At 32.6% G+C, this 21862-nt stretch overlaps 1 protein-coding gene across 1 annotated transcript; it reads left to right on the top strand.

Annotated features, from left to right (window-relative positions):
- The first annotated feature begins 20318 nt into the window (after positions 1-20318).
- LOC119767478 lies at positions 20319-21087 on the top strand. The gene is made up of 3 exons (XM_038256163.1): positions 20319-20358; positions 20415-20494; positions 20555-21087. Exon 3 carries the CDS (start codon positions 20691-20693, stop codon positions 21081-21083), a length of 393 nt encoding a protein of 130 aa, XP_038112091.1. The 5' UTR covers positions 20319-20358; positions 20415-20494; positions 20555-20690; the 3' UTR covers positions 21084-21087.
- The last annotated feature ends 775 nt before the right edge of the window (positions 21088-21862 follow it).

Consider the following 21862-nt stretch of genomic DNA (forward strand, 5'->3'; position numbering starts at 1 on the left):
TTAAATGTTTAAATGTTTAAATGTTTAAATGTTTAAATGTTTAAATGTTTAAATGTTTAAATGTTTAAATGTTTAAATGTTTAAATGTTTAAATGTTTAAATGTTTAAATGTTTAAATGTTTAAATGTTTAAATGTTTAAATGTTTAAATGTTTAAATGTTTAAATGTTTAAATGTTTAAATGTTTAAATGTTTAAATGTTGAAATGTTTAAATGTTTAAATGTTTAAATGTTGAAATGTTTAAATGTTTAAATGTTTAAATGTTTAAATGTTTAAGTGTTTAAATGTTTAAATGTTTAAATGTTTTAATGTTTAAATGTTTAAATGTTTAAATGTTTAAATGTTTAAATGTTTAAATGTTTAAATGTTTAAATGTTTAAATGTTTAAATGTTTAAATGTTTAAATGTTTAAATGTTTAAATGTTTAAATGTTTAAATGTTTAAATGTTTAAATGTTTAAATGTTTAAATGTTTAAATGTTTAAATGTTTAAATGTTTAAATGTTTAAATGTTTAAATGTTTAAATGTTTAAATGTTTAAATGTTTAAATGTTTAAATGTTTAAATGTTTAAATGTTTAAATGTTTAAATGTTGAAATGTTTAAATGTTTAAATGTTTAAATGTTTAAATGTTTAAATGTTTAAATGTTTAAATGTTGAAATGTTTAAATGTTTAAATGTTTAAATGTTTAAATGTTTAAATGTTTAAATGTTTAAATGTTTAAATGTTTAAATGTTTAAATGTTTAAATGTTTAAATGTTTAAATGTTTAAATGTTTAAATGTTTAAATGTTTAAATGTTTATATGTTTAAATGTTTAAATGTTTAAATGTTTAAATGTTTAATTGTTTAAATGTTTAATTGTTTAAATGTTTAAATGTTTAAATGTTTAAATGTTTAAATGTTTAAATGTTTAAATGTTTAAATGTTTAAATGTTTAAATGTTTAAATGTTTAAATGTTTAAATGTTTAAATGTTTAAATGTTTAAATGTTTAAATGTTTAAATGTTTAAATGTTTAAATGTTTAAATGTTTAAATGTTTAAATGTTTAAATGTTTAAATGTTTAAATGTTTAAATGTTTAAATGTTTAAATGTTTAAATGTTTAAATGTTTAAATGTTTAAATGTTTAAATGTTTAAATGTTTAAATGTTTAAATGTTTAAATGTTTAAATGTTTAAATGTTTAAATGTTTAAATGTTTAAATGTTTAAATGTTTAAATGTTTAAATGTTTAAATGTTTAAATGTTTAAATGTTTAAATGTTTAAATGTTTAAATGTTTAAATGTTTAAATGTTTAAATGTTTAAATGTTGAAATGTTTAAATGTTTAAATGTTTAAATGTTGAAATGTTTAAATGTTTAAATGTTTAAATGTTTAAATGTTTAAGTGTTTAAATGTTTAAATGTTTAAATGTTTTAATGTTTAAATGTTTAAATGTTTAAATGTTTAAATGTTTTAATGTTTAAATGTTTAAATGTTTAAATGTTTAAATGTTTAAATGTTTAAATGTTTAAATGTTTAAATGTTTAAATGTTTAAATGTTTAAATGTTTAAATGTTTAAATGTTTAAATGTTTAAATGTTTAAATGTTTAAATGTTTAAATGTTTAAATGTTTAAATGTTTAAATGTTTAAATGTTTAAATGTTTAAATGTTTAAATGTTTAAATGTTTAAATGTTTAAATGTTTAAATGTTTAAATGTTTAAATGTTTAAATGTTTAAATGTTTAAATGTTTAAATGTTTAAATGTTTAAATGTTTAAATGTTTAAATGTTTAAATGTTTAAATGTTTAAATGTTTAAATGTTTAAATGTTTAAATGTTTAAATGTTTAAATGTTTAAATGTTTAAATGTTTAAATGTTTAAATGTTTAAATGTTTAAATGTTTAAATGTTTAAATGTTTAAATGTTTAAATGTATAAATGTTTAAATGTTTAAATGTTGAAATGTTTAAATGTTTAAATGTTTAAATGTTTAAATATTTAAATGTTTAAATGTTTAAATGTTTAAATGTTTAAATGTTTAAATGTTTAAATGTTTAAATGTTTAAATGTTTAAATGTTTAAATGTTTAAATGTTTAAATGTTTAAATGTTTAAATGTTTAAATGTTTAAATGTTTAAATGTTTAAATGTTTAAATGTTTAAATGTTTAAATGTTTAAATGCTTAAATGTTTAAATGTTTAAATGATTAAATGTTTAAATGTTTAAATGTTTAAATGTTTAAATGTTTAAATGTTTAAATGTTTAAATGTTTAAATGTTTAAATGTTTAAATGTTTAAATGTTTGAATATTTAAATGTGTCAATGTTTAAATGTTTAAATGTTTAAATGTTTAAATGTTTAAATGTTTAAATGTTTAAATGTTTAAATGTTTAAATGTTTAAATGTTTAAATGTTTAAATGTTTAAATGTTTAAATGTTTAAATGTTTAAATGTTTAAATGTTTAAATGTTTAAATGTTTAAATGTTTAAATGTTTAAATGTTTAAATGTTTAAATGTTTAAATGTTTAAATGTTTAAATGTTTAAATGTTTAAATGTTTAAATGTTTAAATGTTTAAATGTTTAAATGTTTAAATGTTTAAATGTTTAAATGTTTAAATGTTTAAATGTTTAAATGTTTAAATGTTTAAATGTTTAAATGTTTAAATGTTTAAATGTTTAAATGTTTAAATGTTTAAATGTTTAAATGTTTAAATGTTTAAATGTTTAAATGTTTAAATGTTTAAATGTTTAAATGTTTAAATGTTTAAATGTTTAAATGATTAAATGTTTAAATGTTTAATGTTTAAATGTTTAAATGTTTAAATGTTAAAATGTTTAAATGTTTAAATGTTTTAATGTTTAAATGATTAAATGTTTAAATGTTTAATGTTTAAATGTTTAAATGTTAAAATGTTTAAATATTTAAATGATTAAATGTTTAAATGTTTAAATGTTTAAATGTTTAAATGTTTAAATGTTTAAATGTTTAAATGTTTAAATATCTTAATGTTTAAGTGTTTAAATGTTTAAATGTTTAAATGTTTAAATGTTTAAATGTTTAAATGTTTAAATATTTAAATGTTTAAATGTTTAAATATCTAAATGTTTAAATATTTAAATGTTTAAATGTTTAATTGTTTAAATGTTTAATTGTTTAAATGTTTAATTATTTAAATATTTTAATATTTTAATATTTAAATATTTTAACATTTTAATATTTTAATATTTTAATATTTTAATATTTTAATATTTTAATATTTTAATATTTTAATATTTTAATATTTTAATATTTTAATATTTTAATATTTTAATATTTTAATATTTTAATATTTTAATATTTTAATATTTTAATATTTAATATTTTAATATTTTAATATTTTAATATTTTAATATTTTAATATTTTAATATTTTAATATTTTAATTTTTTAATATTTTAATATTTTAATATTTTAATATTTTAATATTTTTATATTTTCAAATTTTAATATTTTAATTTTTTAATATTTTAATATTTTAATATTTTAATATTTTAAGATTTTAATATTTTAATATTTTAATATTTTAATATTTTAATATTTTAATGTTTTAATATTTTAATGTTTTAATATTTTAATATTTTAATATTTTAATATTTTAATATTTTAATATTTCAATATTAATATTATTTAATATTTTATATTAATATTTTAATATTTTAATATTTTAATATTTTAATATTTTAATATTTTAATATTTTAATATTTTAATATTTTAATATTTTAATATTTTAATATTTTATTATTTTAATATTTTAATATTTTAATATTTTAATATTTTAATATTTTAATATTTTAATATTTTAATATTTTAATATTTTTATATTTTAATATTTTAATATTTTAATATTTTAATATTTTAATATTTTAATATTTTAATATTTTAATATTTTAATATTTTAATATTTTAATATTTTAATATTTTAATATTTTAATATTTTAATATTTTAATATTTTAATATTTTAATATTTTAATATTTTAATATTTTAATATTTTAATATTTTAATATTTTAATATTTTAATATTTTAATATTTTAATATTTTAATATTTTAATATTTTAATATTTTAATATTTTAATATTTTAATATTTTAATATTTTAATATTTTAATATTTTAATATTTTAATATTTTAATATTTTAATATTTTAATATTTTAATATTTTAATATTTTAATATTTTAATATTTTAATATTTTAATATTTTAATATTTTAATATTTTAATATTTTAATATTTTAATATTTTAATATTTTAATATTTTAATATTTTAATATTTTAATATTTTTACATTTTTATATTTTAATATTTTTATATTTTCTATACTTTTATTACATGATTCGCATTATTTAAAAAAATCGTTCAAAAAAAGTTCACACTGTGCAACTATAACATTACAATTAAACTTACTGTAACAAAAATTTGGAAATAATGCATTATGAGATTTCCAATAACAAAACCATGTTATTTGCTGTCTTCATGAATTTTACGGTAGTTTTATTGTTTCAATTTATAACATTTCCAATAACAAAACCATGAAATTGACTGTAACCATGAAATCTACGATAGCTTTATCGTCATTCCAATGAAGTTCAAAAAAATCAACCATAAACTAACCATAAATATTATAATATCTATTGTAACTGCATGGTTTTGACAATGCAAATCATCATATAATTTTATGCGGGTATCTCTGCCAGCCAGTTTGCGCAATGCTCCAAAAGGCACCCGCCATTCTGACAGTTTGACCTAGCTTCCCGTTGAATAGCTGAACGATTGAATGAAAACTCGGAAGATTCACTCGTACTTCCTCTCCACTGGGGCCAATTGTTTTCGGGGAAGCACTGTTGGGAGCTGAAGCAGCTGGAAATCGTGCAACTGCCGCCGGCCAGGGCCCGAGTTCGAACAAATCTCGTGCTCTCAATATTTTACATAATTAATAACCCACCGTTTAATTGAATTTGGCCAGTACTCGACAACAAAAACCAAACCCTTCAACACCCACACGCCCTGCGCGCAGCTCGCCGTTTCCGGAAAAGCCGATTCCCAGTTGCGACATTGTAAATGATTCATTCGATGCGGTCCATCTGTTCGGTGGCTGTCACAGGCTTCCCCGAAGGATTGCAGTGGGGATAATTGTGATGATTTAATTGAATTCCGGTTTTATTTTAATTGATCCATGTTAAAAGAAAAACCAGAAACACCTGTTTGAATTTCCTAAATAAAATCCTCTTCAACCACCCTAGAATCCAAAAAGACCTTCATCTAAACTGCGCAAACAAATGGTTTGCATCGAACAATTTCGGCCGCTGTTTGCCGGAGGACCACCGTTCCGGAACAAAGCAGGATTCCCAAACAATCGACTAAATATCGGGAAACTGGCAACATACGCGCCAAACACACAAACACACACTGGTCGGGATGGAAAATCTCGCGCACACAGAGCCAGAGAGTAGGGTAGGGTAGTCATCAATGAGACACTTTTGGTTTTCAACTTTCAACGATTTTTCTAATTTGTTCATCAGCATATCTTAATGAGCTTTTAGTTGTATTATCTTTCTTTTAATGTGTTCTATCATTGACCAAAATATGAGATCGATCCGACATCTACAGCCAGAGTTATTCAACTGTCTCATTGTAGACGCACTTGGCAGGAACAATGAGACAGCTGGGGAACAATGAGACACTCTACGAAAATCAACATTTTTCTAGCAAAACATCATGTTTTTGTATTGTTCCATTGCAGGTGACTTGCCTTGAACATTTTAGAGCAATTTTGCCAACATGAAACTTTTAATAACAAAAGTTAGGCTAAAAAGTATTTAAATTTTGTAAAATCCATATATTAATAACAAATAACTTTGTATTTTTGGTTAAATGAAGTTTAAATTCTATAAATATGCCAAAAATCACTTTTAATTCATGTTTTGAAAGATTTCCATCGATTTTGAAAAGTTTATTGAAGAAAAATCAAAGTGTCTCATTGTAACCCATGGGCTGAAATGAGTGGGGAACAATGAGACAGTCCTGGATTCTGGGTTATTCTAAATTTTGGCCAAATCTAATGAAAGAACATTGTAGCCCAACTTAATCCCTATGGAACGTCGAAAGACATTTGAAGAAATATTAGTTTTTGTGTAAATGGCAGCCTACGAGCGAAAATGTATTTTTTGTCCATGATTTACTTTTACACCCCAGAATCAAACATTTATGAATTACTTTTCAAGGGAGCGTCCATAACCAAAGCCACTTATATGGCAGACGTGTATCCAGTAGACACACTTTTCCCCCAAATATGAGCCTGATTGGTTGAAACTACGACTTGTGAGAGCCATTTTATCATTGTTCCCCGTGTCTCATTGATGACTACTCTACCCTAAACCCATTCATCGACCAGGCAATCGCTTGGTGGTTTATATTAAAACCCTATGCAGCAGCTTCCCGTCCGTCGCCGTGGGCCATGAGGGATCGCGGTTTCCGAGTTTTTTTTCCCGGTGCCACAACTTTTCATTGCTTTCCGTCGGGATAAACTTTGCGGACATCGTATGCAAAAGGTATAACAACAGAAACTGTCAGCAGTCCCATCGTGTTTCGATCGGTTTGAAACGATTTTTGTTGAATTTGTTTTGATTATCAATGAACTAATCCTTCTCCAAAAAAGCATATCATTTTAATCTTTGAAATCAATTTTAAGATTTACAATTCAAAAATATAGTATTATTACATCAGGGGGTGGTGACAGATTTTTTTATAAAAAAAAGTAATTCTATAACAAAAACTGGGGAAATTCTTATACTTCTGGAAATAAAAATATTTATTGTACAAGTGTAACTTGTCCATTTTAAACATTTGTCACCCCTGATGACGGTATGTTTAATGTGTATTAGGCTGGTACAAATTTTATTTAATGTTTTTCAAAGTGAATTAGTGTAAAATGCATTTTAAAACACCTTTTGCATTAAAATATTGAGACTATGGCTTGTTATTTCAATTTTTAAATATTTTATCCATCATTTTCGAGCGTTGGTTCAGAAACATTTCATTTTCCGATCAACGAAGAAAAATTCCGAAAAAAGTTTCCGCCTTTAACCTTCCCTTGGTATTAAAAAAAATCAAGGTAATAAGGTATTGGGGTCCTTTTCGACCCCAAACTTTAAAAAATCGTCAAAAATCCAGTTTTTGACCGATTCCGGTTCTTTTGGTCACAAATGAAAGCTTAGAACGTCCCCTTTCCGAAACCGACCTAGAAAATCGGATTTGGTCACTGTGGCCACCGGGAATCGGCTACAACCGAAAAAGGACCTTTTTGAGACCCCAACTTTGACGACCTGTATCTCCGGCAAATTTCAACCAATCAGGATGCTCCGGGTTGCATTCGACAGGTATATACCTGTACTTTGACCACAAATATTAATATCAGGGCCAGGTGACCTACCGGTTCTGGAAATCCGGAACATCCGAAAAGTTCATGTTTTACTGTTTTTCACATATGTGTGATACCAATACTCTCATGATAGTTGAAATTAATCCATAAAACATACTAAAAACACAATACACGTTTGCCAGAACCACTCTGGAGTGTTAGTGGCCACTTCCGGGTAACCTGGAACCGGTTCCCGGGTATCCGATTAACGGCCAACTCGTCTCTTTGTATTCACAATAATGCATTCTGCTAAAAAGGCCAACTTGACTTTTTTGGTGAAAACCCATCATGTTGCACATCAAACTCCATGAAATTGAAAGATATGTCCATCTTTGGTAATGCCGTTGCTCACTGAGGCATCCTGGCTAATCTGGAACCGGTTACCGGTGGCCCCTTGGGGGGAAATCCGGAATATGAGAGAAACCCTATCATCCGACATATCAAACTTTATGAAATTGATAGATATGTCAAGTTACGGCCATGCCGTTGTTCGCTGACCCATTCTGGCCATCATGGAACCGGTTACCGGTGGCCCCTCAGGGACACTCTCGGAATATGAGAGAAACCCCATCATTCGACATATCAAACTTCATGAAATTGAAAAATGTGTCAATCTTGATATGTCGGATGATAGAATTTCTCTCATATTCCGGAAGTGCCCCCAAGGGGCCACCGGTAACCGTCTCTAGATTGGCCAGAATGGGTCAGCGAACAACGGCATGACCGTAACTTGACATATCTTTCAATTTCATGAAGTTTGATATGTCGGATGATAGGGGTTCTCTCATATTCCGAAAGTGTCCCCAAGGGGCCACTGGTAACCGGTCCCAAATTGGCAACGATGGGTCAGCGAACAACGGCATGACCGTAACCATGAAGTTTGATATGTCGGATGATAGGGTTTCTCTCATATTCCGGAAGTGTCCCCAAGGGGCCACCGGTAACAGGTTCCAGATTGGCCAGGATGGCTCAGTGAACAACGGCATTACCAAAGATGGACATATCTTTCAATTTCATGGAGTTTGATGTGCAACATGATGGGTTTTCATCAAAAAAGTCAAGTTGGCCGTTTATCGGATACCCGGGAACCGGTTCCAGGTTACCCGGAAGTGGCCACTTACATTCCAGAGTGGTTCTGGCAATCGTGTATTGTGTTTTTAGTAAGTTTTATGGATCAATTTCAACCATCATGAGAGTATTGGTATCACACATACACACTAAAAAATTGTGAATATTACACCTGACGTAATCATAAACTCAACCGACATAAAAAGAACGTATCGTATTATTTAACCTAATTTTACATCTGATAAAACGTAATCGTGACCAGAATCGTCTAAATTGAAATATTGTGATTTTACATTGACCACTCTTGTTGATTTGATGTAATATTCAGTCTTATATGATGCACATAGTTGGAGCGTCAAAAGAAATGTAATTTTACCAAGAATTTTACAGCAAATGAAACACAATTTTAGAGACTGACAGCTCTCACAATCGTCGATCGCAGCAGTCTTTGTCAAACGTCTGCCATCTTTCAACAGTTTAGCTTGCCGAGCAAAGTGCAAAACTGATTGTTTGTGTGTCGTCGTTTTGCGCGCCCCAAAAATGAAGGCAAAGGAAAACGTTGCCGGATGAATCACGGTGAAGATTCCGGAACCAATTCCGCTGGCCTTATCGCAGGTGGTCAACAAGGTAAGCCGTTTTAGAAAGTGCAAATGAGAAAATTACTGAAAAATGTGTTTCGTGTTTATTTTCTTTGCCAGGTTTGATTACATCGTCGGTCATCATCCAGCCAAATCCAGAGTTGAAGGGTTTAATTGCAAGTAAGAGGCTGCGGTTAAAGGTTGCCTACAAAACGAGCCATGGCCACACTGATCCAGCTGAACCATGTAACCCGCTCCGTCTCTAGTGCTTCGTTCGAACAATTCAAGGCCACCAATTCCTGCCAGTTTGTGTTTTCCTGGGACGGGAACAAAAGGACAGTGATAAGCGAATATTTTAAGTTATTAGTGTTAATAGTTCAGTGCAGGTGATCATGGTGAAGAAAACTTTCAATTTATTGTGAAATAAAAAAAAATACAAACTATGAATCGGACTCTTTTCATTTCTAACCTCAAAATCACTGGTCAGGCAGCCGCAGCCCAATCAAATTACATCAATTCCAAGATTACATCATCCGATATTCCGTTAATGTAAAATTCAATGCACGAACGAGTGTCAGAAAACGAGCGTGTAATTTTCAAATTTGATGTAATTTTCCGTCAAATGTTACGCTCCAGTTATGTGCATCAAATATGACTGAAAATTACACGATAATTTTTATGTGTGTAGGTATGTGTAAAACATTAAAACATGAACTTTTCGGATGTTCCGGATTTCCGGAACCGGCAGGTCACCTGGCCCTGATATTAATATTTGTGGTTAAAGTACAGGTAAATACCTGTCGAATGCAACCCGGAGCATCCTGATTGGTTGAAATTTGCCGGAGACACAGGTCGTCAAAGTTGGGGTCTCAAAAAGGTCCTTTTTCGGTTGTAGCCGATTCCCGGTGGCCACAGTGACCAAATCTAATTTTCCAGGTCGGTTTCGGAAAGGGGACGTTCTAAGCTTTCATTTGTGACCAAAAGAACCGGAATCGATCAAAAACTGGATTTTTGACGATTTTTTAAAGTTTGGGGTCGAAAAGGACCCCAATACCTTTAAAGTAACTTTTTTTATGGACGCTCCCCTAGGGTTCGTCCAAGGTTTGCTTGTTTTGTGAAATGTGTATTTATACTATAAATTTAATGTCAGAAAATTTCAAGGCTTTAGCATGTATATAGCAAAAGTTATGGCAAATTTAATTTTCAAAAAGGCCGAAAAGGACCTCAATACCGTAGGAAGGTTAAAAACCAAAATTGATTGCCACTACTCAATCACAGATTCAGCGAAAAGCGGAAATCCAATTCAATTTTCATGCGCTGGCCAGCCACCACCAACTCGCCCTGGCATGGCAGCATAAATCGCCTCTTTCGCGCGGGGCGACAAACCGACCAAACCAAGCAAACCCAGCGAAGGGATTAATTTTAATGAGATCGGGCTTAATATCGCCATCATCAACATCACGCCCCGAGCCCAACCAGTCAGCTGCCCGGCCAGGCGACGTTTATGGAGTTAATATTATTTTAATAAAACCGGACCCCGGCCGTCATCGTCGTCGTCGCCATCGGAGGGTGATAATTAATTCACCCCGGCGACGTTGGTCATGACCTGCTGAACGTAGTGACTTAGTATAAATTTTGCTTCATACCACCGTCGTGGGCCTTTGATTGGGCGTGGGATATGAAACTTTAAGCAATCACCAATCGAATACAACTAATTAAACTTTATTGGAGAGTTTTCTATTGGTTGAGCACGTTATTGCCCAACACGTGCCTTAGTTTTCCCGCCCATCCCAAATGAGCTGCTTAATCTTCCATTAAAATTGGTGTGCAACACGATCGATCAGCTGAACAAGTCTTCACTTTAGAGTAAATGATGTTGAAAAACCACCCAATAGAATCATTCACTGCATTTTGAAATAAATTTTGCCAGAAGAACGCCGCTTCGTTGAGAGACTTTGATTTCGAAAACAAACGTTTCAATCTACTTAGACCAGAGGTTTCCAACATGATACTGTAAAAAAATGAACGATTCATTCACACAATAGATGCCTGATTAGAAAAGATTTTCGATTTCATAATTGTGATCATTCCCATTATTTCAAAGTTATTTTAAGATTTCAGAGAGGATTCAACACCGACAAGTAAAAGAAGTCCGGGCTGTGGAAGTTAGCAGTAGAATTCTCAATATATTTAGGCACCCCTGACCAATCGTTCCCATGGACATCACTGCAGCGCATCAGCCAAGAGCTCTTTCGAACCGTTGAAGGGTGTACTCTCGACGTGCGTCCAAAAACCAATAATTACAAGCCGCGCTACTGGGTTTGACCAGGGGGTTCCAGCCCTGCGAACGACAACAGCAAACGGACAGAACTGCCAAAACTTCTTCGATTGTTTGAAGAGCACCCGAGAAAGACCGCCGCCGTAGTAGCACGCCACACAGGGCCGTAGCCAGGATTTTTGTTCGGGGGGGGCTTGGGTGCAAAAATTCAAAGAGTATAGAAACCAGCAAATTATTTATACCATCACTTGGTTTATGGTATAATTATTAAGATGAATTGTAAAATTGTAAAATAATGTGTGCAAAAATGTTTTAAAAGATTTTCTTCTTTAGTTTTCAATGTCTTTATTGAAGAAACTCCTTCGTCAAGAGTTTTTCTTTCTTCATACAGCTAGTTTGTATTAAAGGAGTAGAGAAGAAAGTGTTTTTTTACATTTTCTTGAATTTTTTCATTGTAATTGAATTTCGTGAAATATTGTCGCTAAATTTAAAATTTACGTAACTTGAATAAAAATTTTGAAATAAAAAAAAATCCTGAAAAAATAACGATTTATCAAACCATAAGTATTATATTTTTGTACTTTATACTGAGAGAAAAACCCACGAACAAACTGGTAAATTTTAACTATCAAATTTTAAACCGTCTGGATTTATGTTATAGGCTGTGTGATCACTATCACAGTGATTACTTACTGTGCATTTATTTTTTGCCGATAAAAAAATAAATTATTTCTATGAATTCATAGACTTTAAAATATGTAGACTTTGGATATCTCTGGATAAGAAAGTCTTTAAGCATTTTTGATACTCGTTGGTTGAAATTTAACGGTTTATTCGATCGGATAATTTTGGATGGACCATCACGGTTTATATTGCAAATTGTTTCAGAATTTGAGAATTGAAAAAATGAAAAAACAGATCTTAATAAAAGGTAATTTTTAAATAAAATTTCAATGTATCGTTTCAGTGTTGCTTATCTTTGAAATTACAAAAAAATATCCGATCGAATAAACCGTTAAATTTCAACCAACGAGTATCAAAAAATGCTTAAAGACTTTCTTATCCAGAGATATCCAGAGTCAACATATTTTAAAGTCTATGAATTCATAGAAATAATTTATTTTTTTATCGGCAAAAAAAATAAATGCACAGTAAGCTTTGAAGTGCTTATTTCATTAAAACGCAAAAATTAACATTATCAAATTTATTGAAAATAGTGTACAAACTGTTTAGCAAGTATTTTCAATGAAAATGATATAACAGCAACTTCAAGCAAAATTTGTATTGTTCTTATCGTGTAAGGACTAAGAACTATTGGAGATTGGTCTATTAGTTCCTGAGACACATCTTTTTGAAATAAAAAATAAACTTGCACGATAAAAATTATAAATGCGAACACGATTAACAAATTAAAATCTTCAATTTACTTTTTTTTAAATTTGAAATAACTGTCAAAACTGAATTAATTTTTAAAATAAGTGTTGACAACCAATATGATTTTAAAAGATAAAGAAGGAAAATAATGTAAAAGTAAATTGGTTGAGCTGGTTATAGAAAAGACTCTCTGTTTCTTTCTAAACAAAAAAAAACACAAATGAAATCTTTTTTTTGGATTTCTGGGATTTAACTAATAAAAATTTTGTTGAATAATATAGAATTGTAACCATTTATTAGAATCGATGTTTATTCAAGAAATATCTTGACTTGGGAACTAAATCCTGCACATTTTATGGTTTAGAAATTTTATATTTAAGAAACCTTGCCAAATTAAAAGTAAAGAAAACTGTATGTAAGAACTCATAAATCAATTAGATTTTTCCTGTAAATCTAATCTCAGTCTGCACTAGAATTCAAAAAATATTTGAAGCATCAAAAAATTAAGATTAAAAAAACATAATTTATTAAAATGTTTGAATATTTTTTATTGAATATCTTTATTTTGAAATGATTCAAATTTATTTTTATAAAAATTCAGGATTTTTTAGCATTAATTATTTTATTATTTTTGCATTTTTTTTTTTATTTTGCAATTTCTGATTTTTTTTTAAATTATCATGTGTAATTGTTATCTTAAATTTTTGATGTTTCAAAAGTAAAGAAAACTTTATGTAATAATTCTTAAACCAAGTAGATTATTCCTGTAAATCTAATCTTAGTCTGAATTTTGCTACAAGAACCATTCAAATGAAAATTAAAAAAAAAGTCCTGTATACGGAGACTCTTAAAACTCCATACAAAAAATGCTCAAGAAACAGTCAAGAAAAGATTTACGGAAAGATTTTGCTTTAGCGGTACGCAGCTGAAAAGAAACAGAAACAAAAAGTGGCAATGTGTTGATGAGATTTTGATTTGTTTATTTGAATGCGACTGAGAATAACGTTTAAAAAAAAAATGTATTCGCTAAAATAATATTGAAGAATTGCCTCATGAAGCCGACTGTCAAAACGCTGAATCTTAAAATGCCGAATATGTTAAGAATGGATTTTGGTTTTTGCTCAGAATTAAGTTTAAAATAAGAGAAAAGTCATTACAATAATCAATGGTACAATAATAGTATTTTTTTTTTAAATTTTGATATTTTTTTAATATTGATTATTTTATTTATTTTTTAGTTTTTGATTTATTTTATTGAATTTCTGTTTTTTTTTAAATTATTATGTGTAATTGTTACAATCCCGTCCGTGTAGATCAATCGGACCGCGCACAGGACTCACAATCCAGAGTTCGCCGGTTCGAATCCCGCGGCGGGCGCTCTAAAATTATTTGTGTAAATACGAGTATTCAGTGCCGTCGCTCCGTGCTATACTTTCATACACTTAGGAGCCCAGGGTGGTGAAATCTAAAATTAAGAAATTTAAAAGTAGTAAAATTTTTAAATTCTCAATGGAATACCCGATTCGAGTGGTAGTTTGACAGTTCGCTCCATTAGAAATACATTGCTTACTACCAATCGCGTCGGGTACTCCATTACTGCCCATAATTGAAAATTCGGCTATTATGCCAAATCAAGTATTCCGAGAAAAACGAGTTTTAAGGTAAGAACAAGATTGTCCGTCAGGACTGAACGCAAACGCAAAATTTTGCGCCTGTCATCATAGCCTGCCAGTCATCGACCATTGAACAAAGCAACCCCTGCAGATTGTTCGACTGACAGTTGATGGAAAAATCGAACTGGCACAGCGTTCTGCGTTCACCACTGCGTCGAACGGACAATCTTGCTCTTAGCTTTAGTGTTGGTCCCAAAATCTCCGTCAAGGTAATTTCCCATAAGAGTGGCATATTAGCGGTTTGGTTTTTCGCATCGGCAGCCAAGTCTAAACACTATTTTAGTGAAATTCAAGTTCCAGGAGATGCGTTGGAACATCCTCTACCGCCGGGTGCTAATATCTCGTTTTTGTCAAAAGTGGATATTAGCCGTTTTTTCAATGGTGGGCAGATTAGACCGTTGCAAATATTATTCTAAACTTTATTTTACTAAACTCTGACCAAAGTCGACAGGGTAGAGCAAACAATGAAAAATATAAAAAAAAAAAAATTACAAGCCATTGGTTTATCATTTTAAAAATGTTTCAAAACCTCACTTTAAATCAGTACAGTTGTTTTGCTTCATTAGTTTTTAAAATATCTAGTTACTGGCGAAAAGCTTTTTTCGTGAAAAAAATGCCGCGGTTCAACGAAATGTTACAATAATTTCAAATATTTTTAAACGAGCCCAAACATGTCGTACATGATTATCAACGCAGGAAAAAACATTTCAAATTTGTTGTCGCTGCTCCTAAAAAGACTTAATCGAAATAAGTTATGAATAAAAAAATAACTGTTTTCAGTTGATTAGACTTCCATTTCTATTGAAGCTGTGAAGCTATTTTCAAAAAAAAAATATTATATTTGCTCTCTGCTGTTTGGCCAATTTTAAAAGGGTGGCAACATAAACTTTGGAAAATATTTACAATGAAATACAATTTAAAAAAAAAAAAATAAAGATATCTCACAATCTTCAATATGGAAATTCTAATCCATAAAATCCAAAAATATGAAATGAAAAAGTTCCATAAAATCCAAAAATTTGTAACGAAAAAGTTTAAAAATGAATTATTTATCAGAAATTTAAAAATTTGAAAATGATGTTTAATTAATTTAATTTCTGAGTTTTTGAATCCAACACGCAGAAAAATAAGGCATATTTGAATCAACAAAACGTTTTGTTGATTTGAAAATCTTTATTTTTGTTGAATCAACGCTAAACGTCAAAGCAGCTTTTTCGAAACAACAAAAGACTTTTGTGGAATTGAGAAAATCAAGGTTTGTTTCAACGCAAAATCGTCGTTGATTATATTCAACAAACAAATTGTTGATTCAAACCTCGTACAGGCTGATTCTACAAAACATTTTTCTGCGTGAAGCTATAATTTTCTTCTTTTTTTTACATTTTAAACATTTTTATCATTTTATTTCTTGCTTCAAAAATCGCAAGCTCATGCACAAAGCGAAAATTAGTTGATAATAAGGATTCACTTAGTTGAACTTTCGATTTTTGATATATTAAATAAAAAATGGAGAGTGGCTACGGTGGAAACAAATAAATGTGACCAAAAGTAAGCATTTTGGACCAGTGGATTCGGGAAAAAGGATTATGAAAAAGTAATAAAAAATACACACAGATATTTTTCAAGCATTTTTCTCTAAGGTCTCAGATATGTTACTAACCATATTTTAAAACCCAAAACGATAAAATTAGAAGTGTATTTCTGATAATAGTCGAAATTCACTCAAATGTTCTTCATTCTAAATGATTTCGATTTTGAAAACAAAATCTGAATATTTTGTAGAAATTATGGCATTTTTTGAAAAATGTAGAAAAAAACATTTGTTAAGAGTATGAAGGTCCTCAAAAAGATAAGGGGTTTTAATGCAAATAAAGAAGGGTTATTGATTTTGCAGTCCAAATTCGACTAGCCAATTATCCAAAAGTTCGAAGGACTTCGGATAATCGAATCATGAACAAATGAAATCGTTTTTTTATTTGCTTGCTTTTAACATCCAATTCGGCATCTGCAACCACATTTGAGTTAAATTTGAACAATATTTCTTGGCAACTATTTGGCCGCCACTTTGAATCTAAAAATTCTAAATTATTTTATGGTTCTTCAGGAGTCATACTTAAGTTCGACAATCAAAAATAAGACAACGAGATTTAAGGATTTTTGCTCAAAAGTTATTAGCTTCCGAAAATGACCATTTTTGCGCAACATAACAAGTGCATTGCCAGGCAAGCTAGCTCAGACATGAGTTTAAAAAATAATTAGTCTATGTAGCCCCGGATATTGCTATTTTCGAAGGCTAATAACTTTTTATCAAAAAACCCAAAAAATAAGGTGTCTTCGGGAAAGTTTTTCCAATTTTAAAAAAGATATTAGTTATGAAATTTGGTAAGAACTGGGTAGTTTTTGCGCCTTCCACAGGTCAAAAACTGAAACAGTTGCTTTTATGCATACATTTTGACGATTTTTCTCAAACTTGGTGGTCAGTGGTCAGAAAAAGCTCAAATTTGGAACTTAGGCTAGTGATGGGTCAATCTTTGATTTTAGGGGGTAGCCTCAAGTAAGCCCAGATTTGGACCACCCTAACCAATGTAATGCTAAAACTACGAGATAAATGAAACGTTACTGAATGGAACTATGTTCAAATCTGCAGCTCAATTTTTAAATATAGGATCCATAATCTACGAAAACTGAGCTCGGCAATGGACAGGCAAATTACTTAGTTTGATCAATCTATTCTTGATTCACTATCTTACAAATTATTTCTGTGGAGAGAACACACAATCATTGTATTAGGATTATTTTTAAGGTAGTACACACAATCATTGTTTTGAGATTTTTTTAAGGTAGTACAATTTTAAAAAATTGGGAAAAATTTCGGGGGGGGCTGCAGCCCGGTAGCCCCCCCCCCCCCTGGCTACGGGCCTGACGCCACACTTAATTGAGTTGGAAAATCGCTCCGAAAATCAATTTAATTTTAATGGAGAACCTTTTTAGTGTACTTAAATTGATTTTGCTTCTTTTATTTTCCCCCCAGCAAGCACTCAGCCCAGCCCAGGCGAGAGTGTTTTAAACGGTTTGAATGTCATCATCACCATTTTGGCCTGGGTTCGCTCTAGTTCTACCCACGCGCTTCGATGGTGCACTGCTTCTTGCAAAAGATGTCCGCCGGAAGCATCATGCTGGGTCCCACGAACTGTGGGAGTGGAAAAGTTCGCGATGCCATGTTGGCAACGAGGACCCGTATTAAATTTTACTTGGATCTTTAAAGCTTACGCTAATTATTGAAGGAAAATACCTGCTGCTGGAGCAAAAAAAATACTGACCGGAAGCATCTTCTGCATTAATAATTTTCCGATTCATTTGTCTCATAAAAAATCACTGAACGGAAATGAGCGAGATTGAATAGATTTTCCCTCAGGTCATGGAAATTACTCTGAAACAAAGCGCAACACAGATAGCAGTATGATAGCTAGCATGGTTCACGAGTATATGAAAAAACAAAATTGATACTTCAATCATCGAATGAATTACAAAATACTTTAACCTCAGACAATCACCTGAAAACTTGAGCTGAACTGGTCACAGTTTAAAATTTACACACATCACCTAACGTTTGTTTGGATTTTTGAGTTGTATGATAAATTTCCACTAGTATACCTTGCCAAGGAGGATCTCACAACCAGATGTTCTCTTAGTCTGCGATTAGCAGAGAAGCGAGTCAGACGTGCGTCCCTCACACACCAAAAAAGTGCTAAAAAGTGTAAAAAATGCCTCACGACAAGAAAAAGAAGCGGTCCTTACCAGCAGAATCGGCAGATTTGAAGAAGCTAAAGAATGCCGAATCAAGCCAGGCAGTTTGAGCAAGGACGCTCAAAAATCGTCTGGAAAACAGTTTGCTACCCTCCCTGTGGACGTGAGCGAGAAGGAAGAATTTGAACGACGGGAAAAGTTGCCACCCGTTTTTGTTAAAACATCATTATCGGACTCGGTGCGAAAGTGGCTGACCGGATTTATCAAATCTGGTGCTTTACGAGCTTCCATTCGCTTGTGTGCTGATGGACTCAAAATTCTGCTACCTACCAGAAAGGATTACAACTACGTTCGGGATTTCCTGAACAACACAAAGATTGAATACTACAGCCATGACGATCCGGGTAAACGCCCCATGAAGCAGGTCCTCCGAGGCCTGTATGACATGGACGTGAATGTGTTGAAAGAAGAGCTCAAATCTCTGAAGTTGAACGTGATCGAAGTCTCCAAGATGACGAGACACAACAAGGACATCAAGTATCGTGATCAACTGTACCCGGTTTATTTCGAGAAAGGATCGACAACGCCGTCTGAGCTGAAAGCAGTTCGGGCAATTTTAAACATCATCGTGTCTTGGGAACGTTATCCTCCAGTGCATCGTGACGTGACACAGTGTTCGAACTGTTTGCTGTTTGGACATGGTGCAAGTAACTGTTTCATCAAGAGTCGTTGTGCAACCTGCGGAGGTGAGCACAAATCTCAAGCTTGCGAAACAATCAACGAGAACATCGAAGCGAAATGCTTCAATTGCGGTGGCGACCATTCGACTAAGAATCAAAGCTGCCCAAAACGAGCTGACTTTGTGAAAATTCGGCAGCAAGCGACGACGAGGCACCATACAAATCATCGCAAAACACCACCAGCATTCACGGACGTGGATTTTCCTGCTTTGGCCTCACCAGGAGCGGGATCTGTTCGAGTGGTTCCAAATCTGCAGCCATTGCCGTTGAATCAGCGGCAAAAAGTTGCAGAGAATACAACACCTCCAGGCTTCAGTCAGCAACCGAGGGAAAAACAACCAGCATCAACGGATGAAGGCAGTAGTGACCTGTTTTCACCACAAGAACTTCTGAACATTTTCATCGAGATGACAACACTGCGTGGTTGCAAAACTCGTGCGGAACAAGTAAGAACGCTTGGAGGATTTACCTTAAAATACAGTTCGTAGTTTACTCGTTCTAATGATTTTGAACATTTCAATGAATTTCCTTTTTTTAGTTTTAAGTTAGGATTAGTTGTTAAAGTGATTTGTTTTTCTTTTTTACCCAAATGTATTCGATTCAATGCAAAAATGTAAAACAATTTGAAGTAAATAAATTGATGTGAACAGTTAATAATAAAACCAAAAATAACAAAGATGAAGAACATTTAGCCATACCACCTAGAATGTAAATGAAATGTAATTATTATGAGAAAGTTCAATATAGACATATACTGCAGTTATTGCGTAGGCCTAGAAAATAAGTCCGTTTTCTGTAAATGTGAGCTACCGTGTAGATATGTAAACAAAAAACCCCCCGTTCGCTCGCAAACGCTGCTAACGCTCGCTTGAAAACAATAATTTGCTTGAACTGCGCACCAACACTATCATGCGCAATCACTTCCGCTTGCTGCGAAAAAATAGTCTGTGGCTGCCAGTGAACGAACAAGACGTGTGGTGGAGAAGCTCCACGCTGTGTGTCGATCGGTTTACCGCGTGGACGGCGAATCTGTCCGGTCGTCGAAACCGCGTGAGCGGAGAGAAACCCGCCGCCGGGGATAATATCCGTAATCCCGCACCCCCGGACATCGCGACTTCACGACGTCGGCTTCGTTGAGCCGCAGATTGGGCCGGCCAAATAGGATTCGCTTCCAGAAAAACTCCACACGAAAAGCCACAACATCCTGCTGCCGCGGTAATTCCGGCGTGTTGGCCAACCAGCAAGGTCACGGCAAACGGATCCCGCATCGAAGAACAAGCTGACAAGTAAGTGCGGAAGAAGCCATATCGCCACGGTTCTAACTTAAGAAACTCCCCAGATTTGGCCACGGACGGAACAAAGACCGGCGGGAAAGAAAGACGCTCGACGGTGCGAAACACCAGTGGCACTACGAGCACGCGCGCAGGAAGACCCGAATCGCAACGAAGAACCACAGGTAACCAAGCGGCTGCTTGTTTCCGGCCAAAACTCACGCCACATCTCCTCCCCCAGATCAGCGCGATTCCGGCAGCAGACACGGAACGCAAGAGAAGCCCAGAGGTGCGATTAAAAGCAGGCGCAGCCGCCAGAAGGTAAAAGCACTCATGTTTGCCCGAAAGAGGCGATTGCTGATGTTTCGCTTTCCCATCCAGATACACCGGCATCGGCAGCTCACGACTCCCACATCATCGGGCTCGGCCCGAACGGAATCCGCGCGGAAGAAGACGCAAAAAAGGCCCCAAAAAGGGTGAGTGCCACGCCAAAGACGCCATCTTGAACGGGATACTAATGTTGGTTTCTGCAGGGCCTTTTGTGTGGAGTTTTCGCTCGACGGGCGCAGCATCGCACGGAGCAAGTGGCAATCGGCCAGCATCGCCGTCGGACACTGTGACCAGCGGCGGATCGGCTGGGCGAGCGGACATCGGCCGAAATCACTGTCGAACGTTGTGCCTACGGCGTTTCGGCGGAGCGGCGAGTGGAAGACATTCATCACATCGGCTCGGAGAAGTCGTGTGCCAGCGAGCCGGATTTGAAGAACGGCGACGTGCGCCGAGGAGCAGCATCGCCAAGGGCGGTGGCGGAAGAACACAGCTGGATGAGCGGGCTGAGCAGCACGCGAAGGGGGTAGGAAGAACAGTGGCGCCACTGGTAAGAAGAAAACCGCGCATGTCTCGCGCTTAGATATTAAGAGAATGTCAAGGCTTGCTAGGAAAGTTTAGGCTACGGTAAAGAACATGAAGCCCGAGGGGCAACGTGGGGTGTTGGTACGGTAAATACAAGCATGTGAGCCAAAATGTTTGCTTTGTTGGGTATTTTATTGAGCTAGCCGGAATGTGCGATTACACAGTTTTACGGCGATATGATGTATACGCCATTTTGGACATTTTATAAAGCAAACAAACAATGATGTATACGCCAATTTTACTCATCATGATGAGAATCATACATTGAGAATTGATAGAAGTCAAATTCAATACTGTTGGAATGTTGATTTGAGGTTTTGGGACCAAATCAAGACTGGGCAATATTTTATTACATTATTTCGATTTAATTCTTAAGGGGACGTCCATTAGGCATCATCCATAAAGTACGTCACGTTCTGAGGGAAGAGGGGGATTTTGAGAAAGCGTGACGAAAGCATAGGGAAATCGTGACAAAGGGGGGGTGGAGTGAATTTTGGCTGATTTTAATGTGACGTACTTAATGGACACCTTATCCACATCCACGTAGACACTTTTTTGAAAATTCTAGACCCACTCACCTCCCTTGCTGACAATTGTTCATGCAAAAAATGTGTTTATGGAGCATAGACAATCGCTAAGGGAGCGTTCTTTTATTACGTAACGCAAAAAATCGGAATTTTAGACGCCCCCTCGTTACAAAATTTCGATACAAAATTTAAAAATTTTGTATGGAGCGTAACACGGCCTCCGACACCCCCAACTACGTTACGTGATAAA

This window comes from Culex quinquefasciatus, chromosome 1 (assembly GCF_015732765.1).
Source record: "Culex quinquefasciatus strain JHB chromosome 1, VPISU_Cqui_1.0_pri_paternal, whole genome shotgun sequence".
Taxonomy (NCBI): Eukaryota; Metazoa; Arthropoda; class Insecta; order Diptera; family Culicidae; genus Culex; species Culex quinquefasciatus.